Genomic DNA, 24,021 nt, shown 5'->3' on the forward strand with positions numbered 1-24,021 from the left:
AAAAATAAAAACATGTCTAACTCAATGGAAAAAAATACACTAACTCATTTCTACCTCCCCCTCTGCTCCAGCCCAAACTGCTCTTCTCTTTGTATTCTTTTTCCAAGATAAGTAATGCATTATTCATCCAAGGCTCCAAGTCTTTGAGAGTTAATAAAGTCTCCCTTTTCTCTCAACTACCTCTACCCTAAACATAAAAACCTCATTGGTTACCAAATATTTTCAGTTCTGCTTCCTAACTATCTTCTCTTTTGGGTTACTGCAAGAGCCCCTCTTCTGTTTCTAGCTTCCTTCCTCCCACATCATCCTTATTCCACACTGCAGTCAGGGGCTATCATTTTTAATACTTTTCGTCATCTTTCCGTTCACTTTCAGGACAAAATACAAAATGTTCAGTGTAGCATATGAGGTACTTCATCAACTTGCCTCTTTCTAGTCCTCTAATCTTTTCCCCTGCCATCCCTACTTCCAGCTACACTGAACTACTTGTAACCCCCAATGTTGTTACCCTCTCCTTCACCGTCATGCCTTCCTTTGTACAACCCAGAATGCCCTTCCCTCCATTCTAGATTATCCCTATTATAATTTTTCCGACTCCTGCAACACTAGTCCAAATTGAGTTTTAAAAATTAACCAACAATTAAAGGAGAGTTAACAGATGCTACAATTCCAGTGCAGTTTGCTCAAAAAACAGACTGAAATTCCTTTTGTGCCTTTATTTGAGGTACAGGTTTTTTTTTTTAGTCATTTTCTTTTTTACTTTCCATTGACTGGTAATGACTCCTTGGTGAGGACTTGGAGAGTTGGAATACATCTTCAACCAAAATGTTATAAGATATCTAGATGGTATCTAGAAAAAAACATGAAGAAATTATGAAAGACGAAGAGGTGCTCAGCTATTTGCCTAAATCACATTAGCCATTTTTCCCCTTCCATCTCCTCTCTCTCTCCCCACTCTCTCCACTATTCCCATCTCTCTTTCAGTCTCTCTCTCTCTCTCTCTCTCTCTCTCTCTCTCACACACACACACACACACACACACTTCTCTTAAATTTAAAATTATTCTCTCTGTGTTCTTTTTAAATTCTTCAGGTTTTGTATTTTATTACTCCAAGAATCTGCCTCCCTGAGGTTCTTGTTCAGACTAGTTATTTCCCTCTGTAAAGAAGCTGTTCAGTTCATCCTTGCCTGGTTTGGAAGAATCCAAAGGAGGCAGTTCTTGCAGCCCTGTCTCACTTCCACTCCCCTCCTCCCCCAGTCCTGGCTGGAGCAGTGAGTCTGTCAATCCTAGGCAAGAGACAAGGCAGACAAAGGTTTATTTGTAAAGGACCTCCTTCTAGCACCTCCTTTTTCCTCCTTTTGCCCGAACTCACCCGGTGAATTGGAGCATTTAAGAACATTCTTCTGCCAAGAAGACCAAAAGGAACGAAGAAGAAAGGGTATGTATTTTTTTCCTTAAAAATCATTTTGTAGTACATATTCTCTCCAAATTACTGCTATAGATTCAAGCAGAAATGTATTTATGTGTTGAGTCAAAAGAGAAATGCAGAGAGAAAGACATTCTCTAAGGAGATGGATGTATTTTGACAAAGGTGATACCTCCTGGGATAAAGGAAAATAATCAGATTAAAAAGAACTAGAAAATGCTTATTCCTTAACTGGGAGAGTTGCTTCATCATAGGTTTAAAAAGAGACAGCTCCCTCACTGTTATTCCTGATTAATGCCCGTGTCCACTCTGAATCTGACCCCATGTAACAAGACCTTGTTATTCCACCTCTTCAGAACTATGCGAGAATGATGGAGTATATAAGTTTAGTCTTTTAATGCAGCAGCTATTTCTATGTGAAGTTAACTGCAATGTCTAAGAAAGTAAATGTTTTTGCTTTTAAAAAATCTTGATTCCTAAAAAGGCACTGGTATAAATGTGTGATACAAAGAGCGAATTCACTGAATTCATCCTTGGTGTTCCCACCATGGAACACACTACAGTGTCTGTACTACTAAGATAAAGGGAACACTTTTTCCTTCTTGGCCTTATAAAAATTCCTCTTTAAAATTCCTTAACTTAGTTTATGCAAGCTGTAAAAAGCTCTCCCAAACGTGGGTCCTTTTCTCCAGCGATGGTCATCTATTGTGGCCAGGAAAATAAGTAGAATGGTGCAAGACTGAGTGTTAATATCATCTTATAGCATTCTCCCAGAGGCCTGAAGGAAGATCATTTTCAGGGAGGATGTGAACTTCATTTTTCCACTGATGAAGGTCTCTTGGGTGCTTAAGCTGATCATGTCTGTTTTAATGATGGTTGAAGGGCTTATCCACTTACTAATATCACCTCTTCTTTAATACACACTTTAAGAAGTTCCATTCCAGAGCTCGTTCTACCACAATCCTCTTCTGACACAGTTAATGAGAAAGAAAGATTTAAAAAAAAAAAAAATAACAGTGTTTTTTCCATCATCAAAGAAAGATGAATGGGAAACATCACAGGCTAGATGGCAATTTTAATCTCTTCCAACTATAATCTTTGTTACTTTAAATGTCAAATTCTGGGCTGGAATTGTCGTTTGCTTTTACAGCCTTTGCTTCTCTCTTGCTGTGTTTTGAAAGAAATCTGAAAGTGGACTGCCCTTTCTGTCTAATTCATCAACTGTGTTTCATTCCACTGCTCTTAATACCAGTTCCCAGAATTGACATCAGTATGAGTATTGCACCATAAATCTCTGAACACTTAAACTGCATAGCCCTGTTAGTTTTGGCCATTAAATGGGATAAGTTTTCTTTTTAAGTCTTCATTTAACTTAACCATTCAAAAGCCTTCTGGTGCCAAATACCCCCACACAATCAGAATTTGCAATTCCCTATCTATATGATTCTCGCAATGATTTGTTGCTTAATTAGAAATATCTTGCCCATGATTCTATATCCTCTGCCTTGATCATTTAAAAATTATGCCACTATTGGGATATGAATAGTATCATATAGTTTTAGCAACAATATTAGTTACATAAATTTGAATCCAAAAAAAATCAACAGATAGCTATCTGAGGATATCTTGCTTATTCCTTTAAATATTCAGTTTTTAGCTTTATTTTCTTTTGTAATGTGGATGTACTCCAAGAGGAATTTTAAGTGCATGTACTTCAACTGAAATAGAAAAAAAAAAAATAGAGCAGTTTGCTTCAAATTTGCCAAAGTCATTTCACTCTTGTTGGCACATGAAAATATATGGTTTTGATGGATTGCCAAGGATTAAGGTTGGTGTCTTCTAATGAAAAAAATAATCAATGTATCACAGGAACATACTGGGTCAAACATTTTTCCACTTGCTAAATAAAAGTTAAAGCTATTTATCTGCACTCAAGTAAAAGAAGAAGAGAAACTTTCAGTTCAAACATGTAATTTATAAAGTGCTTAAAAAAAAAAAAATAAAACTACCAGTAAGTGCTTGCCAGGTGTGGAACTTTCCATCACAGTATGTGACTGAGAGACTGTGACAGAAACACTATTTTGTGCTCTGGCATGGACATAGTCAGAAGAAGTTCATGGTATGGCAACATACCCACTTACTTTTCCAGCAATTTATTTGTTCATTCTTTCAGTGAATGTTTTTGGAACATTTACTGTGAGCCCAGTATTAAAGCAGGCACTCTGAGAGATGCAAAAGATGTAGTAGTTATAGCCCTTGCCTTCGTGATGCTGGCATCTCCTCTTCCGGTCCTCTGAATGTTGGCTTGCTCCAGGTTCCAGTCTTTTGCCTCTTCTCTTCTTAATCTATACTCACTACCCTGCCAGTCCCATAGCTATAAATATGATCAATAAACATTCTGATCACTCTCAAATTTTTATTCCTAGCCCTAACCTTCAGACACATACTCAACTGCCTACTCAACCTCTTCACTTGGATGTCTAGTAGGCATCTCAAACTTAACTTGTCTGAAAATTTGCTCTTAAATTTCCCCCAATTGACCCCACCCAATTCTGCCTCAGTTCAACAAATGTTAATACCACTCAGGTCAAAAACCTAACAGATATCCTTGATTTTTTCCCTCTTGCCCCATATCTTCCATCAACTTTCACCAATAGCCTTTTTCTTCTTCCAATTTTATCTCACCACAACACATCTTCACAGAGCAATCAAGGATTATCTAAGACCTTATCAGATCATGTGACTATTCTATCAAAGTCTTCCAGAGGTGGGGCACCTGGGTGGCTCAGTCAGTTAAGTGTCTGACTCTTGAATTTGGCTCAGGTCATGATCTCACAGTTCATGGGATTGGGCCCTGCATCCATGCTGACAGCATGGAGCCTGCTTGGGATTCTCTCTCTCTCCCTCTCTCTCTGCTTATCCCCTGCTCATGTGCGCTCTCTCTCTCTCTCTCAAAACAAATAAAACTTAAAAAAAAATCTTCCAATGGTTTCCTAATATAGTCAATAAAATCCAAGCTCTTCATCATGTTCTATAAGGCCCTTTATGATGTTTCCATCTCTTCCTTCCTGGTTCTAGGTAAATACACAGAGTGACCAATTTACTCAATGGCCAAATGCCTTTCAGTGAATTTCCCATTTCCAACTGAAGCCATATTCTCTATCATTAATGGGCATTATTTAGTAAAATTCACAGTTCTTAAAAGAATGGATTACACATGACTGCTATAGGCACATAGAAAAAGGGAGCTACTAGAGTGATATGGGCTGGATCAGGAAAGTCTTCTTAAGAGATAACTTTAAGGTTTGTACTTAATAGATGGTTTGGTCAGAAATTAAAAGAAAGGGAAGAGGTGAGAGGGAACAACAGGCAAAGACACATATAGGATTGAAGAGATAACTGGTCTGACTTTCTATTCACTGAGCAGTGGTGAATGGTAGATGTGGAGGGAAAGTGGAAGGAAAGCATTAGGATTAATCCCAAGAAGTTCACCACCTTTTAGATACCATGGAACCACTGCAGGATCTTCCTTAGGATAAAAAAAAAAGTGTTTTCAGAGACTAATTCATGTATTAGTACATATATGGACCACACATTATTGTATTAGTCACTGGGTATGTGATGGTGAACAAAACAGACTGCCTTCATGGAGTTTCTGTCTTATGGAAATGATAGACATAAAATGAGTAAGCTCATAAGTATATAATTTAAATTGTGATAAATATTATTAGGAAAACGAAGAGGGCACTGTGACAGAATCAAGTTGAAACTACTTTAGATTGGATGGTCAGAGAAAGCCTTTAAAGAAATGATATTTCAATGGAGACCTGAAAGTCAGGAATAAGCCAGGCAAGTAAAGAGCATTCCTTGCAGAGAGGCAGCATGTATAAAAATCCTAATGGAGGAAGAAGGATTTCTATTTAATTATAAGGAAATACTCTCTATATTTATTGCAATATTTTTAAATGGGTCAGATGGGCTATTTTCTAACAATCTATAAATTATCAAAATTAACTCAAGAGAAGGAAACTATGTGATATTTAGGACATATTTATATTAGAAATTATTTATTACTTATCTGAAATTCAAATTCAACTGATTGTCCTGTATTTTACCTGACAACTTTATATTTTAACAGTATTAAATATCATCTGGGTGGCAATATCATGTATCTGATCAGAGACACAGGCGTGTAAAAGAGTTCAAGGAATGGGAATGGTGGTATATGGATTTTGAATTCATCTGCTTCTATGCAGCAGGGTGTAGTGGAGGTACTCTGAGGAACATATCTCAGTTAATACCAATCTTTGTGATGAGTTTGCCCTCAGCTTTTTACTCGCTTATCCTTTTCACCTTTTCTCATTATCTTTTTTTTTTTTTTAATTTTTTTTTTTCAACGTTTATTTATTTTTGGGACAGAGAGAGACAGAGCATGAACGGGGGAGGGGCAGAGAGAGAGGGAGACACAGAATCGGAAACAGGCTCCAGGCTCCGAGCCATCAGCCCAGGGCCTGACGCGGGGCTCGAACTCACTGACCGCAAGATCGTGACCTGGCTGAAGTCGGACGCTTAACCGACTGCGCCACCCAGGCGCCCCACCTTTTCTCATTATCTTATGACCCTGTACTTCTTTCTCAAACTTCTTCACTGGTTTATAAGATCGTTCTCTGACTTTTCTTCTATCCAGTCCACAAATGTTAGTTTCCCAGTGTTCTGTCCCCGGTCATCTCAATTTCTCCTTCTTAATACCTTCATTTATGCATACCAAAAAGAAAGACACCAAAGTGCTAACAACACTTATCTCAACACGGACACCAGTTGAATTTTATTCTACCTTATCTTCTCTTTATTTTCCATATTTTACACTGAGTATTATTACTTTTTTACTAAGTATTTAAAAAAAAATATTTGCAATCAGGTTTCTGGCTATAATTAGAACTATCTAATGGAAAGAAAGCTTAAGCAGTTAACAGTCATGAAATGAACTCAGGAACAAACTACACCTACATGCATGAAATATATAAAGGGTAATCAGAGCCCAAGTTTAATAAATGCACAACTTTTTCCAAAAGCCACAAGGATTAGACAAAATTAAGCTAGATCACTGAAAATAAGAACATGATTGCATAGTAAACAAAACAAAACAAAACAAACCCTAGGGAGACCAAAGCTATATGAAAAATGCTATTGACTAATAAAATAGAAAAATTCTTCGAACACAATTGGCAAAAAAGTTACAAAGAATTTATAACTCTCCCTCCACCTCTCTCCCTACACTTAATTTTTTGATAGAGAGTAATTTGGTAGGAAAGACTAGAAAAAAGGGAAGTGATCTTTGTTGTTATTGTTGAATCTTCTAATAAAAGTACACACACATATAAATATATATTTTAAGTCAGGTATGAGCTGATTGGAATAAATGATAGTTTTGATAAAAAAGAAAAATAAAACAGAAATAGGGAAGTGCATTTTTTTTTTTAATTTTTTTTTCAACGTTTATTTATTTTTGGGACAGAGAGAGACAGAGCATGAACGGGGGAGGGGCAGAGAGAGAGGGAGACACAGAATCGGAAACAGGCTCCAGGCTCTGAGCCATCAGCCCAGAGCCCGACGCGGGGCTCGAACTCACGGACCGCGAGATCGTGACCTGGCTGAAGTCGGACGCTTAACCGACTGCGCCACCCAGGCGCCCCGGGAAGTGCCTTTTAAAGTCAGACAAAACCCTGCCTTCCTGGAGTTTACATTCAAGTTCTGGTAGACATAATATTTTTAACAATTTAGAAGTTCACAAATGCCACAAAAAAGTAGAGCAATTAAGGCAGATTGAGAATATGTGAGGGGAGATACAGTTTTAAACAGAATAGATTTTATTGAGGAGCAGAGTGAACAAAAACTTGAAGAGAGTAAGTAGTTAGACATGCCATTAATTTGTTGGAAGAGCTTTTCTTTTTTTTTAAAATTAATTTATTTATTTTGAGAAAGATAACATGCAATCAGGGAACAGGAGAGAGAGAGAGAGAGAGAGAGAGAGAGAGAGAATCCTAAGTAGGCTCCATGCTGTCAGTGCAGAGTCAGATGTGGGGCTCAATCTCACAAATCATGAGATCACAACCTGAGCTGAAACCAAGAGTCGATGCTTAACCAACTGAGACACCCAGATGCCCCTGAAAGAGCTTTAAAAATTTTTTTTCAACGTTTATTTATTTTTTTGGGGGGACAGAGAGAGACAGAGCATGAACGGGGGAGGGGCAGAGAGAGAGGGAGACACAGAATCGGAAACAGGCTCCAGGCTCTGAGCCATCAGCCCAGAGCCGGACGCGGGGCTCAAACTCACGGACCGCGAGATCGTGACCTGGCTGAAGTCGGACGCTCAACCGACTGCGCCACCCAGGCGCTCCGAAAGCGCTTTTAAAGCAGAGGAATTAACCAGTGCAAAGGTCCTAAGGCAATAAGGTGTCTAGCAATTTGAGGATTAGCTAGAACAGGAACACCAAGGGGGAAGAGTAGATAATTTCAGAAAGATACCAGAGCCAGATTGCATATGGAGTCCACTGAAATAACTTTAGCTTTAATTGAAGGAATTGGAGTCATTGGAAGAGGATAGGTTTAGTTAATATTTTCTGAATTCTTCTGTACTGCTGGTACTTAGGACAGTGCCTGGCATAAAGGAAGCACTAAAAAAATGTCTGTTACATTGAACCAAATTAAACCAGCTTACTCCTGTTTTCCTCTCTCTTACATAATTACTTAATTACTGTATCAGTGAGTCCTACATGAGTGCTATTCTTTGACTCCCTCGCTTTCCCAATATTGGCTGCTCTTCTCCTGGATACCCTTGCAGCTTGGACTTTGGTGTGGGCAGAGGAATTCTTTTGTTTGTTTATTTTTATTTTTGAGAGAGAGCACATGCACACTTACATGTGCAGGGGATAGGCAGAGACAGAGGGAGACAGAGGATCCAAAGTAGGCTCTGTGCTGACAGCAGAGAGCCTGATGTAGAGCTTGAACTTACTCAATGTGAGATCATGACCTGAGTTGGGGCTGGATCCTTAACTGAGCCACCCAGTTGCCCCCAAAATACTTGTTAGTGATCCTTTATTTTTTTATATTTTTTTTGATGTTTTTATTTATTTTTGAGACAGAGAGAGACAGAGCATGAGCCGGGGAGGGGCAGAGAGAGAGGGAGACATAGAATCTGAAGCAGGCTCCAGGCTCTGAGTTGTTGGCACAGAGCCCGAAGCGGGGCTCGAACTCATGAGCTGTGAGATCATGACCTGAGCTGAAGTCGGATGCCCAACCAACTGAGCCACCCAGGTGCCCCGATCCTTTCTAACTTTTTAAAAATTTATTTATTTTGAGAGAGAGAGAGAAAAGTGAAGGAGGGGAAGAGAGAAAGGGAGAGAGAGAGAGAAACACAAATAGGCCCTGCACTGTCAGCGTGGAGCCAGACGTGGGGCTTGAACTCACAAATCGTAAGATCATGACCTGAGCCAAAGTCAGACATTAAACCAACTGGGCCACCCAGGCGCCCCTTGGGTAGAGGATTTCTAAGTCACCTGAAGCAGTATATGAAGATTTGAGCCTGAAGATAAAAGAATGATTCCAGGCTACTTTTCAGCAGCCTAAATAATCTAGAACAAAATATACAAGCATCATTCCAGAAGTAGGAAGAGCAACCTGAATGGCTCCTTGTGCAAACCATAATGGGTCTTATTTGTTGTAATTTGGGACCCAATAGCTACTTACCCTATCCAACAGATGAGAGTCAGAGCAACCATTAATTCAAATTGGGAAAGGTTGTAGAAGGGAGAAACAACGTTCTGAGAATTTGGCTTAAGGATTAAAATTATCAAAATACCATTTTTAGAATCTGTAAGATTTGGGTATGTGTCTTTCATATGCCTCCTGAAATAGCTGCAAATAGTATTTAAGAGTAATATGGAAAGCTTTGCTTCTACCCAAGATAGAGTAACAAGAACCAGATTTACTCACTTTTCTGATACAACAACAACAACAACAACAACCCCAGAAAAAAAATATGAAACAACCTCTGTCAAAATACTGGATTTAAAGCAGGGAAGGACATCTTCCTATAAGAGACGGGAAACACATAAAGTATAATTTCCCCCAGTCTATTCCCTTAAAGGAATTTCCAGGCTGAAAAAATAAAAGGAGAGGGAACACAGAATCCAACAGACTACCTGAATTGAGAAATGGATCAGAGAGTCAGAGATACCAAAGCAGTCACAATTTACAGAAAGAGTACTGGAGAGAAGAAAGATACATAGAGAATGCTGGATGTCTGCAGAGGGCCCCACTGAAGAGTTCAGAACACTGATATGTGTGTGCAAATGAGGAAACTATCCATGGTCAGGGGGAAAAATCGGAAAGAATTAGACAATAGAGTTTATGACACACAAAAAGCCAGGCATACTTGCAGACAGATTGAAAAAACTTGTAACTCATTGACCATTGGATAGGATACTCAGGAAGAAATGGCTTCAATAGTGAGGAATAATTAGCCCTTGGCTGAGTCAGAACCACCTAAGAAATCATAAAAGCAAGCCCTGAAAGAAACTGTTTCCAAGGAACTTAGTTATATCCCAGAACAAAGCACAAGAATATTTATAAGAATACAAAAATATCCAGTACCCAACAAGGCAAAATTTAAACTGTCTGACATCCAATCAAAGATTACCAGCTATGGGAATGCAAGCTGGTGCAGCCACTCTGGAAAACAGTATGGAAGTTCCTCAGAAAACAAAAACAAAAACAAAAACAAACAAACAAACAAACAAACAAACAAACAAAACAACTACCCTATGACCCAGCAATCGCACTACTAGGCATTTATCCATGGGATACAGGTGTGCTGTTTCGAAGGGACACATGCACCCACATGTTTATAGCAGTACTATCAACAATAGCCAAGGTATGGAAAGAGCCCAAATGTCCATCGATGGATGAATGGATAAAGAAGATGTGGTATATATATACAATGGAGTATTACTCAGCAACCAAAAAGAATGAAATCTTACCATTTGCAACTAGCATGGATGGATGCTAAAATAAGTTCTTTTGAGAGAAGGAACATAATATAGGTCAGAAACTCAGATCTACATAAAGAAAGGAAGAGCATGAAATAAAGAATAAGTAAACATAAAAGAAAAACTTATTCTTCTTGTTCTTAATTGATCAAACAGGTAACAGTGTATTCAAAATAATAGCAATAATGTATTCAATTATGCATGTTTATGTATATATCATATATACTTATTATGCTTATATGTAAGTGAAACAAATGACAGTTATGATACAAGGAATGAAGAAAGGAACTAAGATAATTTGTTATTATAGAGTACTCACACTGCTCATGAAGTGGTATAGTATTTTTTAAAAGGGGACATAGATTAGTTGCAAATGTATATTTCAATCTTCAGGGCAACCACTCAAAAAAAAGTAAAATAAAAAAGGTATAAATGATAAGCTAAGACAGGAGAGAAAATGGAATCATTTTGTGGTTTTAATTAACCACAAAAGGAGGCAGAAAAAAAGTCAAAGAGAAAATAGGAACATTTAACAAGGGCAACAAATAGAAAACAAAAACAAATATGGTAGATATTAGTCCAAATATATCAATAATCACTTTGGATGTCAATGGTCTAAATGTACCAATTAAAAGACAGATCATCAGAGTGGATTAAAAAACATGACCCAATGTTAAATTTTGTATATAATGCTTTATAATTTAAAAGCATTTTTAAATTATTTTTTTCCTTTGAGATAAGTGTACTCTTTAATCCACATTTTCTATTTCACCCATCTCTCCACCTACCTCCCTTCTTATAACTATCAGTTTGTTTACTGTAGTTGAGAGTCTGTTTCTTGGTTTCTCTCTCTCTTTTTTTCCTTTGCTCATTTGTTTTGTTTCTTAAATTCTACATATGAGTGAGATCATATGGGGTTTGTCTTTCTCTGACTGACTTATTTCATTTGGCATTATTCTCTCTAGCTCTATTCATGTTGTTGAAGATGGCAAGATTTCATTCTTTTTTTATGGCTGAATAATATCCCATTGTATATGTATATACATATTTACCATTTTTTGTGCTTTGTTATTTACACTTGAAAACTATACATTCAGGATAATTTTATTTTAATATTCCCCATTTTATGAACATTTCCTCAAGTTCATGAAATGTTTAGATTCAATTATTCTAAATTCAAATTGTTATCTTCCACTTCTCTGCGCTGAATTTTGGTTAAGAAAAATAAAATGATTGCTCATATCTATATCTTTTTTCCCATTTTAATTATTTATGTTTATACCTGTGCCATTCTAACATCTTTAAATACAATCCTCTTCTGGGTCAAATAATAAAAGGATCTCTGAAGGCAGCAATGATGTTTGAATAAAAGCATGATCAGATTATAATTGTTTTTATTTGTTTTAGTGATAAAATTCAAGTCATACTGAAAAATTCAGTAATATTTAAGAGGGAGGTTGGTTTTGTTTCATCTTTGCTTTTGATTAGTTGGTTGGTTTAACAAATAAATTAAAAATCATGTAGAAGCTCTTGCTCTAAAGTAGGATTGATGGTATTACAAATTTAAAAATAGATTACCCAACAAAATTCTCATCATTCGTCATGCTGGTTGACTATTGTTGACTGGTAGATTTTATGGATCATCCACATTAAGGTTTGTTCTTCTTAAGTACCTTTCCTATTGAATAGTAAATGCTATAGACTAAATTGTGTCCCCCTCCAAATTCGTATGTTGATGTTCTAACCTCCAATGTAACTGTATTTAGAGATAAGGTCTTTTAGGAGGTAATTAAGATTAAATGAGGTCCTAAGGGCAGGGTCTTAATCTGATAGGACTGAAGAAAAGGAAGAAACACCAGACACTTCTTTCTCTCTCCACGTATGCACAGGAGAAAAGCAATGTGAGGACATGTTGAGAAAGAGGCCAGCTGGTAGCCAATGAGAGAGGACAAATCTGCTGGGATCTTTGATTTCCAGCTTCCAGAACAGTGAGAAATAAATTTCTGTTGTTTAAGCCAGAAACTGTGGCTTATCCAAAGCTATATGGATATTATATCCAAACTGTGGTATCTTGTTGTGGTAGTTATTATAAGTTTTAGTAAAGAATTGAGAATGATGTTATAAAGAAGAAAAAAAAGAAAACATGACCCAACTGTATGTTTTCTATAAGATACCTACTTCAAATATAAAGACACATAAAAGGGTGCCTGGCTGGCTCAGTTGGAGAAACATGTGACTCTTGGTCTTGGGGTAGTGAGTTCAAGTCCCATGTTGAGTGTAGAGATTACTCAAAATCTTAAAAAAATAAATAAAGACATATATAGATAAAAAGTAAATGGATGGAGAAAAACACACCATACTAACACTAACTGAAGAAAGCAGGAGTAGCTATATTTATTTGAGACAGAGTAGATACCAAAAGACGGTTTTCAGGAATAAAGTAGGATATTACATAATGATAAAGGGATGAATGCTCTGGTAAGACATAGCAATTCTTAATGGGTATGTGCTTAACAAAAGAGCATCAAACTTCACTAGGTAAAAACTGATAGGATTGTCAGGATAAAGAGATGAATCTACCATTTATCATATATTTCAATATCCCACAGAAATGGATAGATCCAGCAGGCAGAAAATCAGTAAGGACACAACAGAACTCAACACCACCACCAATGGACTGAATATAATTGACATCTATAGACAACTTCACCCAATAATAGCAAAATAGACATTCTTCTCACAATCACATGGGACATTCACCAAGACAGAGATCATAAAACAGCCCAGAGATCTGGGCCATAAAACACAACTTAATAAATGGAAAAGAACACAAATTGTACAGTGTCTTCTCTCGGATCATAATGGAATTAAACTAAAAATCAGTAACAGAAAGATAACTGGAAAATCCCAAAATAGGTGGAGATGAACATAATTCTAAATAACATACTGGTGTTAAAAAGAAATTGCAAGAGAAATTTTAGAATATTTTGAACTAAAAGAAAGAGAAAACAGAGAAACATAAAATGCCATGACTTCACTTATATGTGGAATCTAACAAACAAAAACAAAAATAAAAACAAAAAAGAGAAACAAGATTCATAAATATAGAGAACTAGTGGTTGTCCAAGGAGAGGGGTTGGAGAATAGGCAAAATAGGTGGAAGAGATTAAGAGGTATCCATTCTCAGTTATTTTTTTTAATTTATTTTTTTAACTTTCCACATTTTTTTTAATTTTATTTTTTTATTTTTTTAAATTTACATCCAAATTAGTTAGCATATAGAGCAACAATGATTTCAGGAGTAGATTCCTTAGTGCCCCTTACCCATTTAGCCCATCCCCCCTTCCCACAACCCCTCCAGTAACCCTTAGTTTGTTCTCCATATTTATGAGTCTCTTCTGTTTTGTCTCCCTCCCTGTTTTTATATTATTTTTGTTTCCTTCCTTGTGTTCGTCTGTTTTGTCTCTCAAAGTCCTCATATGAGTGAATTCATATGACTTTTGTCTTTCTCTGACTAATTTCACTTAGCATAGTACCCTCCAGTTCCATCCACATAGTTGCAAATGGCAAGATTTCATCCTTTTTGATTGCCAAGTAATACTCCATTGTGTGTGTGTGTGTATAAACATATATACATATATATATAATAAATATATATATATATATATATATATATATATATATATATATATATATCACATCTTCTTTATCCATTCATCCATCGATGGACATTTGGGTTCTTTCCATACTTTGGCTATTGTGGATACTGCTGCTATAAACATAGGGGTGCAGGTGTCCTTTCAAAACAGCACACCTGTATCCCACGGATAAATGCCTAGTAGTGCAATTGCTGGATCGTAGGGTAGTTCTATTTTTAGTTTTTTGAGGAACTTCCATACTGTTTTCCAGAGTAGCTGCACCAGCTTGCATTCCCACCAACAACGCAAAAGAGATCCTCTTTCTCTGCATCCTCGCCAACATCTGTTGTTGTCTGAGTTGTTAATGTTAGCCATTCTTTTTTTTTTTTTTTTTAATTTTTTTTTTTTCAACGTTTATTCATTTTTGGGACAGAGAGAGACAGAGCATGAACGGGGGAGGGGCAGCGAGAGAGGGAGACACAGAATTGGAAACAGGCTCCAGGCTCTGAGCCATCAGCCCAGAGCCTGACGCGGGGCTCGAACTCACGGACCGCGAGATCGTGACCTGGCTGAAGTCGGGCGCTTAACCGACTGCGCCACCCAGGCGCCCCAATGTTAGCCATTCTGACAGGTGTAAGGTGGTATCTTATTGTGGCTTTGATTTGTATTTCCCTGATGATGAGTGATGTTGAGCATTTTCTCATATGTCAGATGGCCATCTGGGTGTCTTCTTTGGAGAAGTGTCTATTCATGTCTTTTGCCCATTTCTTCACTGGATTATGTTTTTTGGGTATTGAGTTTGATAAGTCCTTTATAGTTTTGGATACTAACCCTTTATCTGATATGTCATTTGCAAATATCTTCTCCCATTCTGTTGGTTGCCTTTTAGTTTTGCTGTTTCCTTCGCTGTCCAGAAGCTTTTTATTTTGATGAGGTCCCAGTAGTTCATTTTTGCTTTTGTTTCCCTTGCCTCCCGAGACATGTTGAGTAAGACGTTGCTGCGGCCAAGATCAAAGAGGTTTTTGCCTGCTTTCTCCTCAAGGATTTTGATGGCTTCATGTCTTACATTGAAGTTTTTCATCCATTTTGAGTTTATTTTTGTGTATGGTGTAAGAAAGTGGTCCAGGTTCATTCTTCTGCATGTCACTGTCCAGTTTTCCCAGCACCACTTGCTGAAGAGACTGTCTTTATTCCATTGGATATTCTTTCCTGCTTTGTCAAAGATTAGTTGGCTATACGTTTGTGGGTCCATTTCTAGGTTCTCTATTCTGTTCCATTGATCAGAGTGTCTGTTCTTGTGCCAGTACCATACTGTCTTGATGGTTACAGCTTTGTAGTATAGTTTGAAGTCTGGGATTGTGATGCCTCCTGCTTTGGTTTTCTTTTTCAAGATTGCTTTGGCTATTCAGGGTCTTTTCTGGTTCCATATAAATTTTAGGGTTATTTGTTCTACCTCTGTGAACCCATTCTCAGTTATAAAATAAATAAGTCACAGGGATAAAAATTACAGTATAGGGAATATAGTCAACAATATGGTAATAACTTTGTATAATGACAGATGGTAACTACATTTATCATGGTGAGCATTTCATAATGTACATAACTGCTGAAACACTATGTTATACACTTGAAACTAATATAATATATTAACTATACTTCAATAAAAAAATAAAAGGAAGAAATTAGGAGAAGTGGAAAAATTTAAACAATGACTTATGATATTTGATATCAAACAACTGGATGATATGAAGAAATTATTAAATATTTTTGGTGGTAAAGAATATTGTGTTATGTTTTCAAAAAGTCTTTACCTTTAGTGAAATATACTGAAATATTTGTAGATAAGATGAGATGCCTAGAATTTGCTTCAAAGTACCCAAAACTGAGGGAGAAAAAAAGTGGAGGTATAGGTGGAAATAAGAGAGGCGATGGGGTGACAATAATTGAAGTTAGCAGATAAGTATATGGAGGTTCATTAAATTATTATCTCTACTTTTGTATATACTTGAAGTTTTTCACAATAAAAAGAAAATAAAAATCAGTACTTTAATAACAAACAATTAGAGCAGAAATCAATGAAATTAAAAACAGGAAATCAATAGAGAAAATCAATGAAACCAAAAGTTGGTTCTTTAAAAAGATTAAAAAAATCAACAAGCCTCTAGCCAAGCAAACTAAGAAAAGAAAGAGTACACAAACTACTAACATCAGAAATGAAAGAAGGAACATCACTACAGATCCCATGGAAATTGAAAGGATAATAAAGCAATACTATGAACAACTCTATGCCCATAAATCTGTTAAGCTAGATGAGTGAACCAACTTCTTACAAGGCACAGTTTGCCAAAATTCACACAGATATAGACAATCTGAATAGACATATATCTATGAGAGAAATTAATAATAATTAATATCAATAATTATTTAATTATTGGGGCGCCTGGGTGGCGCAGTCGGTTAAGCGTCTGACTTCAGCCAGGTCACGATCTCGCGGTCCGTGAGTTCGAGCCCCGCGTCAGGCTCTGGGCTGATGGCTCAGAGCCTGGAACCTGTTTCCGATTCTGTGTCTCCCTCTCTCTCTGCCCCTCACCCATTCATGCTCTGTCTCTCTCTGTCCCAAAAATAAATAAACGTTGAAAAAAAATTAAAAAAAAAATAATTATTTAATTATTAATTAATTAATAATTAATAATCTCTGCACACAGAAAGCACCAGACTCAAATGATTTCCCTGGTAAATTTTATGAAACATTTGAGGAAGAAATTATACAAATTCTCTACAATCTCTTTCAAAGGATAGAAGCAGGGGGAATATTTTCTAACTCATTCTATAATGCCAAGACCAGAAAAAGACATTACAGGAGAAGAAAGCTATAAGACCAATATTTCTCATGAACATGGATGCAAAAATTATCAGCAAAATATTAGCAAATTGAATCCAAACAAGAATAAAAAGAATGATATGGTACAATCAAATGTGATTGATGTATGCAAGGCTGGCTCAACATTTGAAAATCAATTAATGTAATCCATCATATCAGTTGGCTAAAAAAGAAAAATCACATTATCATATCAGTAGATGCAGAAAAATCATTTCAGGAAACCTAATACCCATTCATAATAAAATCTCTCAGTAAACGAGAAATAGAGGGGAACTTTCTCAATTTGAGAAAGACTATCTACAAAAAAAACCTACAGCTAACATCCTTAATGGTGAGAAACTCAAATCTTTCCTAAGATCAGGAACAAAGCAAGAACATGCCCTCACCACTCTATCATACTGAAAGTCCTTGCTAATGTAATAAGGCAAGTAAAGGAAATAAAAGGTATATAAAGTAGGAAAGAAGACATAATACTATCTTTGCAGATGACATGATTATCTATGCAGAAAATCGAAAAGAATCAACAACAACAACAACAAAAAACTTACAGCACTTGTAAGTAATTAAAGCAAAGTTGTAGGATATAAAGTTAATATTCAAGCATCAATTGCTTTCCAACATACTAACAATGAATAAGTGGAATTTTAAACTAAAAACACAATACCATTTATATTAGTGTCCCCAAAATAAACTACTTAGGTATAAATCTAACAAGATATATACAAGATCTACATGAGTAAAACTATAAAACTCTGTTGAATAAAATCAAAGCATTAAATGGAGAGATATTCCATATTCATGGATAGAAAGATGAAATATAGTCAAGATGTTAATTCTTCCCATCTTGATCTACAGATTCAATGCAATCCCAATCAAAATCCCCAAAAGTTATTTTGTGGATACTGACAAAATGATTCTAAAGTTTATATGGAGAGGCAAAAGACCCAGAATAGTCAACACAATATTGAAGGAGAAGAACAAAGCTGGAGAACTGATGCTACTTGATTTTAAGATTTACTATAAAACTGCAGTAATCAGAACAGTGTGATACTGATAAAAAAAAAAAAAATAGACAAATAGATTAACGGAACAGAGTAGAGCTCAGAAAAGGAATCCCAAAAGTATAGTCAACAGATCTTTGACAAAGGAACAAAGGCAATACAATGGGCAAAGAGAATGTCTTCCCAAATGGTGATGGAACAACTGTACATCCACATGCAACAAAACGAATCTACAGACTCTACATCCTTCGCAAAATTTAACTCAAAATGGATTATAGACCTAAAAGGAAAATTCACATCTATAAACCTCCAAGAAGATTAACACAGGAAAAAAACCTAGATGACCCTGGATATGGTGATGTCTTTTTAGAGACAACATCAAAGATATGATCCACAAAAGAAATAATTAATAAATTAAACTATATATCAGTTAAAATTTCTCTGTGAAAGAAAATGTCAAGAGAATTAGACAACAAGCCACAGGCTAGGAGAGAATATTTGTAAAAGACACATCTGATAAAGGACTGCTATCTAGCATGTACAAAAATTTATTAAAACTCAACAATAGGAAAACAACCAATGATTAAATAATAGGCCAAATGGGGTGCCTGGGTGGCTCAGTTGGTTGAGTGTCATACTTTTGATTTCAGCTCAGGTCATGATCCTGGCTCAGGTCATGATCCTAGGGTCATGGGAACAAGCCCCACATTGGGCTCTGTGCTGAGTGTGGAGCCTGCTTAAGATTCTCTCCCTCCCTCTCTCTCTCTCCTTCTGCCCCTCTCCCTTGCTTGTGTGCTCTCTCTCAAAAAAAAAAAAAAAAAAAAAAAAAAAAAAAAAAGAAAAAAAGAAAAGGTCAAAGAGCTTAACAGACACCTCACCAAAGAAGATATACAGATGGTAAATGTATGTATGAAAAGATGCTCCACATCATATGTCATCAAGGAAATACAAATTAAAACAACAATAAGATACCCCTACACACCTATAAGAATGTTCAAAATCCAGAACACTGACAACACCAAATACTCGTGAGGGTATGGAACAACAGGAATTCTCAAATGTTGCTGGTGGCTATGCAAAATGGTACAGTCACTTTGGAATACAGTTTAGCAGTTTCTTGTAAAACTAAACATATTCTTATTATATAACCTGCAATTGTGCACTTTGGTATTTATCCACAGGAGTTGAACTGGCCCACAGATATTTACAGCAGTTTTATTCATAATTGCCCAAAATTGGAAATAACCAATGTCCTTGAGTAGGTAAATGGATAAACTGTGGTACATCCAGACAATAGAATATCATTTAGTACTAAAAGAAATGAGCTGTCATGAAATGAAAAGACATAGAGGAAACTTAAATGATTTTACTAAGTGAAAGAAGCCAATCTGTAAAGGCTACATATGGTATGATTGCAACTATATGACATTCTGGAAAAGGTAAAACTATAAAGACGATAAAAAACACCAATAGCTGCCATGGGTTAGGTGTATACGTATATCACAGAAGACTTTTAGGACTGTGAAAATACTCCGTATGATATTATAATGATAGAGAAATGTCATTATACATTTGTCCAAACCATAGAATGTACAACACCAAGCATGAACCTTAAGTTAAAGTATGGATTTGGGGAGATTGTGATGTGCCAGGTAGGTTCCTCATTGGTTTAAGAAAAAAAGTAACATTCTGGGGGCACCTGGATGGCTTAGTTGGTTAAGTGTACGACTTTGGCTCAGGTCATGATCTCACGGTTCGTGAGTCTGAGCCCTGCATGGGGCTCTGTGCTGACAGCTCAGAGCCTGGAGCCTGCTTCAGATTCTGTCTTCCTCACTTTCTCTGCCCTTCCCCAACTCATGCTTTGTCTGTCTCTCAAAAACAAATAAACATTTAAAAACAAATGAAAAAAATAAGTACCATTCTGGTGAGTGAAGTTGATATCTGGGAGACTATGCATGTGTGAGGGCAGAGAGTATATGGGAAATCTGTACCTTCCTTTCAATTTTATTATAAACCAAAAACTACTCTAAAATTGTCCTTCTGTAAAATCCATAATTTTACCTAAATTAATTCACCTTTCAGATGTATCTAATCATTGAAAACTTCATACAAAATTTCCTTTCAACAACATTGTTTTCCTTCAAAGTACGATATACATATATATCTTCCTCTCTTTTTTTAATGTTTGTGTATTTATTTTGAGAGAGAGTCAATTTATTTATTTTGAGAGAGAGTCTGTGCTGTCAGCACAGAACCCAACACAGGGCTCAATTCCCTGAGCCACGAGATCATGACCTGAGCCAAAATTAAGAGTCCGACGCTTAAATGACTGAGCCATCCAGGTGCCTGTCTTCCCCATTTTTTAATACTTCATGGTAGGAAAGATACTTTGGCATCAAGATAAAATCTGAATGGCTGTGGATTCTGATCTGATTCCTCCACTATTTTGCTAGTTTCCTTTACTACAATAGCCTCACCTTTTCATGTCTAACATGAAAGCCAGAGAAACCTGATTAAATAGATGAGGACTATTCCACAGTTGTATGCAAATACCGTATTTAAAGAATTATCTCCTGGAAGAGGAATTACACTTGTTTGGTATGACCCCAAGAACTCAAACTGGGACTGGTTTGGTAGGAGCTACAGAAAAATACTTTATAGTAAGGGAAATGTTAGAACTGCATCAGTGGAGTTTATGTTGACTTAGTCAATAATGAACTCCCCAGCATGGTAGGTGTTCAAGAACAGGTTAAATGTTTATTAGGGGGAATTCAAGCCTCTGTTTTCAACCAAGGTGAAGATGAAGTAATCTATGTGGGATAAAACTTCACAATATTACTAAAAATTTGCAACAAAAATGAGCCCCAAAATAATTCTGCTGGATTTAAAAAACTTAATTGAGCAATAATATATGTGTAGACTATCATTTGTCAATGTCAGAATAGATAGGTTTTTTATTCCTGCAGGCTGGAATCCAACTTCTTGGACAATGTTGTTGTTAGAATATGCAAATCAAGAAGCAGTAAACTCGATGATGATATTTGTCCTAGAAATTCACTTGAGTTTAACCACCTTAAAGAGCAGTTTTTCTCTGCTGAATGTACCAAAAACAAAAAATTACTTTGAATACTTAAAATTGCGGATTCTGGCTCTTACTATCACCTCTCCCAGTCCCCAGCATTTCTTATTTAATGTTTCTTTGTGGAACCCAGGCATTTGATTTTAAACAATTATTCTATGGGATTTTTATTGTCAGTAGTCATAAAATAACACAGAGAAACACAAAGAAAAGAGTAGAAAAGATCAACTACCAATCTTTCTATCCAAGTGTTTATGAGAATGCTACAGAACTTCATGTTCAGATGAATTCCATCTTTAAAAGAAACAAATACTGACACATTTTGCTTTTTTTCTATCTCAGGGCAAAGAGCCAAAATGAAATTGATAGTTCTTGCTGTCACTGTTGGCCTAACTTTGCTGCTAGGAGTCCAAGCCATGCCTGCAAATCGCCTCTCTTGCTACAGAAAGATACTCAAAGATCGCAACTGTCACAACCTTCCAGAGGGAGTAGCTGACCTGACAAAGATGGATGTAAATGTCCAGGATCATTTCTGGGATGGGAAGGGATGTGAGATGATCTGTTACTGCAACTTCAGCGAATTGCTCTGCTGCCCAAAGTAAGGAAATGTAATTGCAAAGTATATAGCTATGAAATGTATGCACAACAACTCTTTTTTTAAGACAAACTTTATAAAGTGTTTGCTGAAATTAATCACCCTTCTGTAGTAAAATCGTAAATAAATCTCAGGTTTTTTCTAGAATCATCACCATTGTATACAGAACTGAATGTTTTCATTAAAAAAAACAGAGTTTGGCAGATTTTAATAAAACTAAAAGAAATCCAGAAAATAACACTCCAATACATTAAATTCTAAATTCCCTGACTTTACCACAAAAAAAAAAAAATGCCAGCAGAGGTCAACTTCAAGGTTGATATCTTAAATCAATGTGAACTAATAAAAGGCTTTAGATAAAAGATCCTACTGAACAGGACCAATTAATTGGGCAGAAAAGTGGTAATGGTCAAAGAAAAAGTTTCTAGCTCTATATATAAGTTAACTAGAAATGAACTAAATAAAAACTAGCTACTGATTTGGAAAGTAGGCACATTTTAAGTATAATACAATGGTAGATAAATCAGTAACTTTTTTTGGTTCTTGTTCTTAAAATCGTCTTCCTCTGGGTTACTAAAGAGTCTCAAATCTACGATCTTGGCTATTTCATACTGAAATTAGCTCTTTCAAATTACTTACAACATATGTCATCATATTTTCATTTTTCTAAAAAAAACCTGTGACGTAGAAAGGGCAGATATAATCATCCTATCAAGAAAAGGTGCAGAGAGGTAAAATGACCAGCACTATCCCACACAACTGGTTAATACCAGTACTGACATTAAAATCCAGGTCTTCTGATTTGGACCAGATATTTTTTTTTAACAAGGCAGTTGGTTCTTAATGTGCGGTTCCCAGAACAGCAGCTTCAATGTCACCTAGTTCTTGTTAAAAATGCATGTCTATCCTTGAGCCTTAGACCAGACCTACTGAATCAGGAATGCTGGAGATAAGGCATAGCAATTATGACTTAACAAGCCCTGTAGGTGATTCTGCTAAAAGTTTGAGAATCACTTGTACTAAATATCAAGAACTTGAGTTAACTGATGCATTAAAATGACTTAATTTTTCCCAGACTACACAAATGAAATGCCATTTAATATTGAAATACCATTTTTGCTTTTTTGTAATTGTAAGACTTGAAGCCAATTAACTGAAATGTATTTGTATTTATTTTATGATATAATTTTGTCATCATCTGTGTTAATGGATGAGAACAGAAGTCTGGACATACAAAAGTACTTTCTATCTGATTTTAGTTACCTTCTCCCCAGTCCCAACAGATTTACTTTGCTAACTTTATTTCCTTTTTCCTTCCACTGTCAACACAAATTTGAATTTGCCATCCTGTTTTCTTTTCATTTTTATTGAAATATAATTGACATATAGCACTGTAGAAGTTTAAGGTGTACAGCATAATAACTTGATACACATCTATTACATAATGATTATCATAATAAGTTTAGTTAACATCCATCACCTCAAGAAAAAATTTTTTCTCTTGTGATGAGAACTTTTAGGGTTTATTCTCTTAGCAACTTTCAAATATATGACACAGCACAGTAAACTATACTTATGTTGTAGTTTACAGACGAAGTATATTTCTAATGAGCCATTGTAATACAATTTTATATTATCCCATGCATTTTTATACTTTACCTTTTGTGACCTTTTCAACAACAGTAGGATTGATTAGTTTAACATTTGTCCTTTCCCTATAAAGTCTAGAAATTTGTTTTTTGACTTTTCTAAGAATTTTTTAACCTTATATTTCTTATCTGTAGATTTAAACTTCATGGCCCATCCCCACTCACATCAGAAAAATAGTATTTTTGGTATGATCATAAGGTTTTGAAATCATCTAATTTTTCCTTTTCTTTATAGGTAAAGGATAGCATAATATCAATGGCAAATGGGAGGAAAGTAGGAGAATTGATTACCTTCTTGGTCTTTGTTGCTTCTGTGGCAAGTCCTCCCACTCATTCGCTTTGTAGTTTATTCCCTAAAAAGAATAGTTATATCTGAAATCCTGGAAATCATTGTCCATTTTTAATCCAGAAAAGATTAATAGATATCTCAGTTTTCAGCTGAATTTAACTCGTGTCCTACTCTCTTTCAGAGATATCTTCTTTGGCCCAAAGATCTCGTTTGTGATTCCTTGCAACAATCACTGAGAATCTTCATGTATTCCAGAGAACATCATCTTTCATTTCCCACATACTGCACTATATCAACATAACTGCATTTCAAGTTTCTATCCAGTGCAATAAAGCACAGATTCTATACATTCTTCCTTGTCTAAAACAGTAAACTTGAGTTAAATAAGTAGTAATAAAAAATAATTCAATTTGAA

The 24,021-nt window shown here is 36.0% G+C and overlaps 1 protein-coding gene across 2 annotated transcripts; it reads left to right on the forward strand.

Annotated features, from left to right (window-relative positions):
* The first annotated feature begins 1,299 nt into the window (after positions 1 to 1,299).
* Positions 1,300 to 24,021, forward strand: SCRG1 (stimulator of chondrogenesis 1). 2 transcript variants are annotated; one of them, XM_045462906.1, is made up of 3 exons: positions 1,300 to 1,439; positions 21,416 to 21,671; positions 23,788 to 24,021. In XM_045462906.1, the coding sequence occupies exons 2-3, from the start codon at positions 21,430 to 21,432 to the stop codon at positions 23,840 to 23,842; spliced, it is 297 nt and encodes a 98-aa protein (XP_045318862.1). In that variant the 5' UTR covers positions 1,300 to 1,439; positions 21,416 to 21,429; the 3' UTR covers positions 23,843 to 24,021. The 2 variants fall into 2 exon arrangements, with proteins under 2 accessions (XP_045318862.1, XP_045318869.1); XM_045462913.1 differs by lacking the exon at positions 1,300 to 1,439 and adding an exon at positions 12,440 to 12,462.

The sequence above is a fragment of the Leopardus geoffroyi genome, chromosome B1 (assembly GCF_018350155.1).
Source record: "Leopardus geoffroyi isolate Oge1 chromosome B1, O.geoffroyi_Oge1_pat1.0, whole genome shotgun sequence".
In the NCBI taxonomy this organism is placed as follows: Eukaryota; Metazoa; Chordata; class Mammalia; order Carnivora; family Felidae; genus Leopardus; species Leopardus geoffroyi.